Consider the following 11,345-nt stretch of genomic DNA (forward strand, 5'->3'; position numbering starts at 1 on the left):
TTTATTTACAATATGTAGTTGAGTCCCCAGGATCCAGTCCAAGAGGGCTGTCCCCCGGGGGTTATTGTCTGAGGAGCCCCAGACCTGGTTCCAGCTGTTAGCATCAGATCCTATAATGATACCCCAACCCTTAACCCTACAATGATCCACCAACTTAATTAGTGAGTCACTGGGGGGCGGGGATGGACTATCATATGGTAAATAGACAGAGCAATAAATGTTAATATTATTGTTTTGTTTGATCCCTATTGTTACCATATCCTCATTTGAGAATTGGTTAATAAGCCAGGCATCAATATTTTACAACGATACAAGCACGGAGTTTGCTGTTATTAGTACCAACAAAGAGTTTTAAATCCTTTGAAAAGCCTTGGACCTTAAAGTTTCTTGCATTAAAATAAGGTTCCTGTATGAGAGAAATGGAACCAGAGTATTTAATTTGCGATTTACCTTTATTATGATTTCTATGTAAAAATTGATCATGTGTAGTCATAGCTGTCACACAGTGATGGAGATTTAACTGTGAGATTTTTATGGCTTCACCTGACCTATCCCTACGCAGATTATTGAAAAATAAATTTTTACCTATTCACCATTTTCCATGGCAGATTCCATTTGGATTTCTGCATGATCCTGGTTGGTGTCCACATCCTTTACAATCATGTCCTCTATATCATCCTGCAGCTTGGTGTCAGCCAGGAGATCTTCGAGGCTAGTGGCGCCCTCCCTTTCCTTTACACCCATCAGCCTCATGGCCTTTTCGATGCCACCGCCCACAGCTTTAATCTGTGAGAAGAGTGCTACCGAGATGAGGTTGTCCTCCTTTATCAAGTCCTTGATCATGGCTTCATCAAGTTCCAGAGTAATTGAAAAATGACCTTTGCCATTTATCTCCTTCCTCTTGTTGAGGAGTCCGTTACAGACTCTAATGTGGGTTGGTCTTTTAGAGCCATCCTGGAAATCCTCTACAATGTAGTCAAGATGAGGATTTAGTGCTCTGATGAGCGTGACAAATTCCTCCCTTGTTCTCCAGAGCTCCTGCTTGATACCTTTGATTAGGAAGTATCTATAGGGCCTTTCACCTGGACCAAAGACCTTGTATCCATAGTCTGTTCTTCCTTCAGGTATACCTGCCTTTGGGATGCACTCCAAGATCCAATTAAGGTAGTTTTTGTTCTTTACAACATACCAGACTCCACCCATAGAACGTCCACGTTCTACCATATCTTTTACAATATGAAAAGTGGGTTTTTCCTTGGTTGCAATGTACGTGTTGGTCATGTACAACTCCAGGTGATTAAAATCAGTCTGATCAAGATCAGCGTTGCTCCTGGTTGATCTGATTTCAATCCCCATTCCCTTCTTAAGTGCGCTGGCGAAAGATGAGGTGTTATCAAGCTTTGCTTTTTTAGGCTTCTCCCTCCCCTGCCTATCCTCATCCCCTCCGTTTTTCCTAGCCAGATTCTTTCTTTTATCCTGAAAATTAGCAGGATTAGATTTTTGCATATTATTGACTATATCAGAGGCTGGCTCTGCTGGAGAATTTTGTCTGCTGCATTCCCCTTTTCCCTTTTCCCCCTTGCTTCCCTTTTTTGTAGCAGGTTGCCATTCTCCAACATAGTCAGACTCCTTTGTATCATTTTCATTATGGAGTCTGGTTTTGGTGGATTCAATGTCATCACCCACAAAGCCTTTGTTCAATCCTGCTCTGGTTTGCTGAGCAGCATCAAGCTCTTTCTGGGTGAAGCCATTGAAGTCACCGCCACTTTCATCAATACTATTCATGTAGTTGTCAAGAAAAATGGTGTGACTGTCTACTGAAGCCTCTGTGCCAGAACCAGATTCTGGATCAGATTCCTCAGCAACAGTCTTGTCTTGCAATTTAGCTTTAGACTTCTTCAATGATTCTAGGGTTTTGCCTTTAAAACCTTTTGTTTTCTTACTAGCCAGGGGTAAGGGAGGAAACTCTTCCCCCTGGATAGATAGGTTGCTCGAGGTGGGGGATTTTTCAATACACCCCTCCTCTATTTTCTCGGCATTGGCTTGCGCCTCCGCTTGGGGTGTGCTGCTGGACAGGGGGAATACTCCCTTTACCTTGCTCCCCCTTTCAGGGGTAGCTCCAGTTCCGGTTGTATTATCCCTGGCCAGAGGCACAAAGGTTGTTTTTGTACCTTGAAGCCTTGGAGAAGATCTTAAGCTCTCTTGCAAAACCTTAAAATTTTTTGCTTTAGAAGGACTCTCATTTTGATTTTTATACTCTGCTAACAATGCACTTTTGCTGGAATTAAAAGTTCCTACCTTTCTTGGTGTATTTTCCCTTTTTTTCCCTGTAGTTGACTTCGTCGCTTGCTGGGTGGGGGCTGCCAAAGTCGTCACAGGCCCCCCTGCCCCGTCAGTAGCTGTCAGAACGGCTTTATCATTGCCGTCCTTCAGATTGGCTACGCTGCCGGCACCACGGCCAATCTGGGTCCCTGTGTTTCGATCACAGGTAGGTTGAACATTGTTTGTGCTTGACATATCTGAAATGGGTTGGGTTTAATGCCTGTTAAACCTAAAGATATGATTTCGGCACTAAGAAAATCATATGTTGTCTGCGGGAGAAAATTTAATTTCTTTTTATTGGGTGGTCTGGTTAAGTGTGGAGGTAATATATCTTTAGTTTTTATTTTATTTTATTTCACCGAAAGTATAAAAGAAAAGAAAAATAAGGGAAAAGTTTTTAGCAGCAGTTCTCCATGCGGGAAAAATGAAAGTGTAAAAAGTAAACAAGAGTCAGCTGTGTATATTTTACTTTCAGTGAAAAGACGACATTTGGTTCAGGGGGGGGGTAGATAAAACCTAGGATTTTCAGTACTAAAAATTTTGCCGTATCTTATAGCTAAAGAATACAAAGGAATCAAATATTTGAAAATGAGTCAATTGTATTCTTATTCTTGCATTGTAGATCCGTTGTCCGGGAAAGACCACTAGGAGGTAAAATAGCACCTAGTGAATAAAAAAGATATGTGAAAAGGATCAGATATATTTTCTACACACCTATTTCCCCAACCTGTCAGGTAAAGTTATTGTGATAGGAGCAACCAACAGACCAGACCAGCTAGACCCTGCTATTACTAGACCTGGCAGGTAAAGTTATTGTGATAGGAGCAACCAACAGACCAGACCTGCTAGACCCTGCTCTAACTAGACCTGGCAGGTAAAGTTATTGTGATAGGAGCAACCAACAGACCAGACCTGTTAGACCCTGCTCTTACTAAGCCCGGTAGGTAAAGAGATTTAAATTATGCCTCCAACTTTTCCATCAATAAGGTAAAATTAGAGAGGTCATTGGAATCGAAATTATTAAGAGTAAAATCAGTTTTGTTAGACCCGAGTGCTCGAAGGCTCAAGCTAACAAAACTGGTATTAGTTTATAATATTTATTTTGATATTCGTGGAAAATTGTCTGTAATACGTTGCTATACATGATTTTTCAGTATGACTGAGAACCGGTTCTAATCCAGTGGATATTTATCAGTATCGAAGCCATACTGAAGAATCATTTCTTGGCGTTTTATAATATATATGTATGTATGTACACGAAAGGACAGTAATCTTTTTTTTATTTAAAAAGGCAAAAGTTTTCATGAAAAACTAATTTTGTTTTGTTGTTTAGATTTGACAAGTCTATTTACATTGGAACAGCCACGGATCCTGAGCAACAATTATCAATTCTAAAATCTCAAACTAGAAAATTGAACCTTGCTCCAGGAATAGTAAACTTACTTTTTTCAAATTATCATGTTCTCTAATATACCTAGTGAAAAAGACTTGTAGCTGGCTAAAATAACGATCACCCTATCCTCTTCACTCCTGGTTGATGAACGAACTGGCCAATAAGTAACCGTCCGTGTTAGCAACCTAAACTGACGACAATTTTTCCCCTGTCATAATATGCACGAATGTTCTATATTCATTCTTTTTTCCCAAGATTGGAAGGATATTATACTGGCCCATTTTATTACCTTTTAAAGTTAGGAAAGGCTCTGTTGTTTGTCATATGTACAGCCATCACGAAAAGCTCTCGTTAATTATGATTTATGTCAGAATTTTTAAAAAAATTTTGTTGTGTATCCCACTCTATAGGTTTTTGTTTTGAGAAAAATAAAGTAAGTTTAATATTCTTCAAGATTGTGACCTGAAGAATATTGTGTCCAGATTTCCAGAGAATATTTCAGGTGACATATTATTATGCTGTGGCAGTTTCCCTCAAAGTGCACAGTAGAGCACAGAACCCTTCGCCTTCTCTTATTTTAAATTAAATTGAAAATATTTGGTGGTTTTTTTTTGTCTGTTTGTTTGTTTATTAAGAGGTCAGCTTAGGGTTACAGAGTAGACCCGCAGGGTTAGGGCACCGCAGGTATAGTTCCCACCTTAGGAAGTTAGGGGTTAAGCAGTGCTCAATAGCACTCTAAGGGGTAACACTATGATGTTACAATAATACATAGATATATTAAACTTATTGACATTAATTTGAATTGTGGTACTCATTTGTTGGAAATAACTTGATTATTAAGACAAAATGAAAAATTATTTTTGAAAAAAAAATTCAATAATTTTTCTGCTCATAGTCCTATACTTAGATTTTTTCTAAAGCGTGAAGAAGCTGAAAAATAATTAGATTAATGGAGATTGAAATCTTGAAAAAATTCATTCATATTAAAATAAAATTGTTTTATTTTTTTAACATTTTTCCCAGAAATCACAGAAAAATCTGATATTATGATGTGATGTGTGTAAAAGTCAGGGATCTAAAGGGATAAGGCATTTACGATGAATTGGCCTACATCACCAATGAAGATAAACTAAATTGCTTCTTGTTTAATTTTAAAATACTTGGTGGACAAGCTTGATCACTGTTATCTTGCATCAAATATTCAATGTGTAATAAAAGTCTGAAGAGTTTATAAAACTTTGGGTACTAGTATAATTTATAATCAAATGTCCCTATCCTCCCTGGTAAAACTGAGACATGCACATGTGTTGCTTGTCACAAAATAATAATAAAAATCTTCAAAATGAAATCAGTTCTTTCTTTGAGAGAATAAAATGAAGATTACTATTGTCATCTCAATAATAATATTCATAATATTTCTTCTGGATTTTGGATGTCCTGCCTATGTACAAGATCCAAAATCTGTTTGCTGTGCCAGTATGAAAGAAATGTGCACCACGGCGTGTAGAAAGATCACCTGTCAAGCTATTTGCAAGGTTGACGCCAGCTGTGGAGGTCTTGGTACCGTTACCTGTGGACCTTATAATTGTAAGGACATAGCTGCTGGAAGTTGTACACTACCTTGAAAAATGGAAATATTGGGTTTTGAATATTTATTGCTGTGTTAAATGTTTTGTATTGTTTGTTTATTCAATAAATATTTATTTAAAGCTTGGTTTGATATAAGTGTTCTTAGCTATGCAATTCAAAGTAAAGAAACTTAATAGAAGAAATATCTACAATTTTCCCGAGCTTAGTTTTAATGATTAAATGAGAGTGTTGTGATAATTATCCAACTAAAGAAAAAATTTAACCATATACATATATTTATTTTGTAGGAATTGGACGATTTTTTCTTTCCACTTCCTCTTAATTTTTTTTATGCCCACTCAAAATTATTTTTCCACAAATTGAATTAGGTTATTAAATTCCAGCCCTAAGGCAATTCATTGTAAAGAAAGCTTAGCAGAAAAACAATATTCTAATGTTTAAATTAAAGTTAATAGATAATGATATAATGTGAAGTATGAAAATTTCTAAATAGAGAAGCTGCTTCACATTTAGCAAATATCTGTTCTACTGTGAATCTATTAAGATAATCTATTGAGAAACCCGAGTTTTCCATTTCTTTAAGCTTTCCCCCATAAGGGCCTTCCTATCTTCTTAGAAAAATATTGCTTCAAAATATTGAAAAAAATATTTTTTTTAAAATCTTTCTTGTTTGAGAAAAATTTTTTTTTTTTAAAGTAGCTGTAATACTTAAAAAAAGTTGTTCATCATAAAGTAAGAGGAAAGACCTATAGGCTTTTACTTAGCAGTCTTTGAGTAGTGTATCTTCTCTTTCAACTTCAACTGAACTTTGTATTCTCATATTTTCATTCACTAACCCACACACAATTATAAATTTGAATCCAGAGCTGGATCTTTAAATCATTAAGTGGTGAGCCAGATCGAGGTGAGCCACCCCGATCTGGCTCACGACTAAAATGATTTAAAGATCCAGCTCAGATAAGGTTAACATTAATACCTAGTCTCAATAAGATTTTTGTAAGCTTATGTTGCTTCATTACTTATGGATGTCATTTTCCTTGTTTTGTTTTACAACTTAGATTTCATTACCATACATGACATTAATTGATTTATGAAATAAAATCTTTGAGATTTTTACTATTTGAAAGTCATTATCATTAAATTACATTCCACTTTTAAGTGAATGTAATATCAGTGAATAATTACAATAGATATCATGAGGACCTTTACTTATATAAGCATAATGTTTCTTGTGTTTCTTGAATGTCTGAATGCTGAAGACTATAAGAATATGAGCAATGATCCAGTATGTGCACCTGCCAAAGCTGTTTGTGCCAACAATTGCAAGACTTACAAGTGTAATCAGGGATGTACATTGAGACATTCCTGCCAGAAAATAGAGTGTGGACCATATTATTGCAAAGATTTATTGCCTGCAAAGTGTCACCAAGATGGAATTGAAAAATTAACAAATTGATACTAATGAAATTTCTAATAATAGATAAATTAATAAATATTTAATCTTTAACATACATCTAATAAATTTTAAATTTCATTTTTTCAGTTAGTTTTGTTAATTAACTTGTTATGGCAGGGTTTCTCTTACTTATAAGACATCATTTTTGAGTACCCAATTATATCATCCACTTTATTGTACTGAGGACTTATCAAAGAATCTAATTTGTTAGAGAGATATCCCTAATGAGGTTAAGTCCTGGCTTGTTTAAGTTTTATTTTATTGGACATATGTAAAGTGACCTTATTTTACAGGGCCCTGTTTTTGTACTTTCCTGCTTTTCAAAAAAATGTGCACAACTGCAAACTGCAGTAAAATTATTTGATTGTTGCAATTGATCGACATTTATATTAAAATTATGTTGACATTTGAGTGAATTACTGTATAAAATCTTTTTTTTATATTTTCACTTGCTGCACGTCAAAATTTATGATTTAGTCTTTAATTAGTAACTTTGAAAGATCAAGATGGACCGGTTCAGCTTGGTATATAACTTTGCAATCTGTATGTTGTTAGCTGCTGATTTCCTAGGAGTGACTGCTGGAACAGACAGCCAGCAGCTCCAAGTCCAGGGAGAGGATAGATTTTTCTGTTGCCACTTTATAAAATTTAAGTGTGCTAAAGATTGCATAGGAAATTATTGTGATCTGCCATGTAAAGGAGTTTGTGGAATTTTTAAACTGTATACATGTGGACCTGATAAGTGTGAAGATGTTGCTCCACATCATTGCATAAAAAGATCAACAACTAAGACTTCTACGACCACAACTTCAACAATAACAACAAGTACTACAACAACCTAAAAAGAAATAATTCGTTTGGATATGGAAATAAATAATTTGATGTTCTGTTTGTATAAATCACTTTTTCTAATTATTTTACTAAGTATTATATAAATGTACTTTTTTGACAAGAAATTTTTGTATGTTGAAATTATCTTTCTCATCTGATTTTTGGAATACTGATTCCTATTACAACAAGGTACAATGTTATCAGCAAAGCATCTCTATAAATAAGTCTTAATAATGTAAGTATGTCCTTAAACAGTATAATTATTTAAGCATTAATATTCTGCTCATTCAGTTCTGACACTCATCAAGTGTTGATGTATGTTTATCCCTCCATTCCAGAGTTTTGCTTTTTGGATATTGTCATCCTTGTTTCAACCCAATTACTAATAAGTTTTCTCTTTCTGCCCACACAAATTCATTTTTCCAGCAAGATAATCATAAGGCAAATTTATTAATTGGTGAATCTCAGACCTATAGCAATAAATTAAATAGAAAGGTTAACAGAAAAATATATTCTAATGTTTATATTTTATTAAAATGTTGACAGATAATGATAAAATTGGACTAAAATTTTCCTTAGAAAACTTCAGAGCATAATCCTTTTTATTCTAATTGTAGCAAATGTGCTTTTTTAATAAAAGCATATCTGTATCATTTTGTCAATCCAACAAGTTATTTCTAGAGGGTGCCAAGATTGATGATTCAAGAGATAGCCAAGTTTATTACAGGGTGCACCACATAAATCCGGACTTTTTCTTATTTTTAAACAAATAAACATAAAATCGTCAATTTTAAAGATTTTTTTGGATTTTAAAAACTGGGAAGCAACCTAGGTATATGACTATTAGATTATTTAATAGAATCGCCGCCAGCCTCAATCACCGCCTCTACCCGCCCCCTGAACTGCCCGCCGACCCTGGTCACCATGTCCCTGTTCAAGCAGGTGAAGTTCTCCATGATAGGAGCAATGAGAGAGGTCTTTTTGGTATGGGCGAGTCTATTGTTTCATGCTTTAATGGCGCTCCAGGCCAGGTAGTAAGGGAGGGGACAATGGATTGAATATTCAATTTTTAGTAATCTCAGACTTTGGGTACTAGCTTAAAGGGAATGTGCAAGAATTTAGCAGTTTGTGGTTGATTTTGGGTACTAGTGCATAAAATGCCGCTACTCGTTGTGTTAGTTTGAAGTTCTGAATATAGCAGACAGAGAGTTAAGGATATACGGCCCCTCTCCCATACTCTATTTCATTCCCTTCTCCCCCCATCTCCCTTTTTTATAGCACACGATAGGGAAAGAGAGAAGGTAGGTGGGGGCAAGGGAAATAAACTGGATAAAATGGGGCAGGCAGGCGTATGTGTTGGCTGGGTCCAATAATCTTCTAATATAAAAATTGCACCATAAAACCTCAATATATTTCATTAAAAACAAGTTGTGATTTCGCTTTACATGACTTTTTTTTTAGCTTATAATTTTCTAAATTTAATGAACAATCCCTTTACAATTTCCTCCAAATTTTCTGGATTAGTCTGGATTTATCTCCTTTCTTTGAAAACTCTTAAATTGAATTAATTGCTCATTGTCCCCTCCCTTACACCCTGGCTCCAGGCCCAAAAGTCCATTGGATTAAGATCAGGGCTGCTGGGAGGCCACATCTCCTTAACCCTTAACGGTTGGGGGGGGGGGGCGTTGAACGACTGATTAAGGTGCGGCAAGGGGCCCGACTGTTAAGGGTTAAGGACGTGAGTAACCGCAGGATCCAAATTAACCCATCTTTAATGCTACCCTTTGACACGGCGGTTCTCATTTGGGCCACAGTTAAGCTAAAACAACGCTTTATACCTTTTTAAAAATGGCATGAAGATTAAGATATGGTTATTAGTGCAATACATAGTCTAAAACGAGTTTTAAGGTTCCATATGGGCCCCTGAAGTCAAGAATCAAGAAATTTTCAAGATTTTTGACGTTTTTGACATCTTAAAATCTACCACGATCCACTTTGTCGATCTACCATGATCCACTTTGTCGGAGTACTTCAGCCAAATCAGCTGGGATAGAGAGCTCTAGTCTTTTCTAGTGTTTTCACTAGGTATCTGATAGTATCTTCAGCAAGTTTCATCAGTCCATCTAACCTACAGATGGGCTGAGGTCCCATTTAGTAGGCCCAAGTCATAAATCCACGGTAAACTATCTGCGCAATTCGAATCTGCCTTGTTGAACATATGCGCGACCAGCTCGGCGTACACGTCCCCCATCGTCCAAAGATTTTCATGGGCAAAAAGGTCATTACCTAAGCTTTTTATAGTGGGGTCAAACGTCCTGATTGGTCAAGTAGTTTTGGCGCTATGGTTGTTTTAAAAAAGTCCGGATTTATGTGGCGCACCCTGTATTTGACTTACTTGTATACACTTAGAAGTAAAAATTGTTAATCATATTCTTTTCCTTTTTTATGCTTACTCTCACTTGAAATTAGAATGGTATAGAGCAATTATCCTAAAAGTGTACATGAGAAATTAACCACTTAAATACCTATTCTAAAAGTTGAATAATATTTAGGTTTTAAAAGGTATAATTTGTTAAAAATAAAGTAATTTAATATAATTATATGTACATCAACTTTATGTGCTTGGTTAACCAACATCATTTACACCCAACAGCTGGTTGATATCACACCCTCAAGGACATCACGCACAACTTCAAACTGCAGTAAAACTTATTTTATAGTTATAATTGACTGATTTACAATATGATATTTTTTCAATTTTCACTTGTTCATACGTACATGTTGAATTTAATGATTGTTGAGAAAGATATTATCATAAGTTGTTAGTCAGTAACTTTGAAGTATTGCTAAGATAAAGATGAACTGTTCCAGCCTAGCATATAGTTATGCAATCTGTATCTTGTTAGCAGCTGGTTTCTTAGGAGTGAATGCTGAAGCTAACAGCCAGCAGCCTCTAATACAGGGAGAAGATAGATTCTTCTGCTGCTCTGCTGTAAGAACTCAGTGTGTGAACACATGCGCAGGAGTAGATTGTAATCAGTCATGTTATGGATCTTGTGGAATTTTAGGCCTGTTTAAATGTGGACCTATAAAGTGTGGAGATGTTGCACCAAATACATGCAAAAAGTCAACAACAACTAAAACTTCTACAACCACAACTTCAACAACAACAACTAGTACTACAACTAAAAAGAAATAGAATTTTGGATATGGAAATACTTATTTATGTTTTGTTATAAAAATTATAAAATTTTTATCAAATAAATCACTTTTTAAGATCTATAAATATATTACTTTCATATAAAATGATATGTAATGGAAATATAACATTTTGATAGGTCACCCAGGTTTTAATAGATAATTTAAATTAGATCATTTAAAATTGATGTTTGTTTAGGTGCCCAAGTCTCTGGAATAGTATCAAACGCGGCATTGCGAGCTGTTGAGCGCTGTATTCTACACATACAAAGACGACATAAAGTAGATGAACAGAAAAATAGAAATAACGATAAACAGAAAGTTAAAAATGAGGTTGAAATGGTCACAATGGATGATTTTATGCATGCTGTTAAGGAATTTAAAGATTTTTAGATTTATTTATAACTCTTTCATGTTTCCATTACTGTTTGATAATATCATTTGATTTATATATTGCAATGTTAGTAGTATTTATCTGCCTCCACTGAAATACAAAGAATTCTATGGCAAGATTATTAATGCTAAAAATTTTTTTATGTAATATATTAAATTTAC

The 11,345-nt window shown here is 35.3% G+C and overlaps 1 protein-coding gene across 1 annotated transcript in view; it reads left to right on the top strand.

The window, feature by feature from the left end:
• LOC145315692 (peroxisomal ATPase PEX6-like) overlaps window positions 1-11,190 on the top strand; it is a 29,224-nt gene extending 18,034 nt beyond the window's left edge. The window contains exons 18-20 of the mRNA XM_080155715.1: window positions 3,656-3,748; window positions 4,168-4,217; window positions 10,990-11,190. Of these exons, the coding sequence (XP_080011841.1) occupies window positions 3,656-3,748; window positions 4,168-4,217; window positions 10,990-11,183 (337 nt within the window). The 3' untranslated portion in view covers window positions 11,184-11,190. The remainder of the gene's footprint in view (window positions 1-3,655; window positions 3,749-4,167; window positions 4,218-10,989) is intronic.
• The last annotated feature ends 155 nt before the right edge of the window (window positions 11,191-11,345 follow it).

The sequence above is a fragment of the Acartia tonsa genome, chromosome 4, assembly GCF_053477335.1.
Source record: "Acartia tonsa isolate MP-2025a chromosome 4, ASM5347733v1, whole genome shotgun sequence".
NCBI classification, from domain to species: domain Eukaryota; kingdom Metazoa; phylum Arthropoda; class Copepoda; order Calanoida; family Acartiidae; genus Acartia; species Acartia tonsa.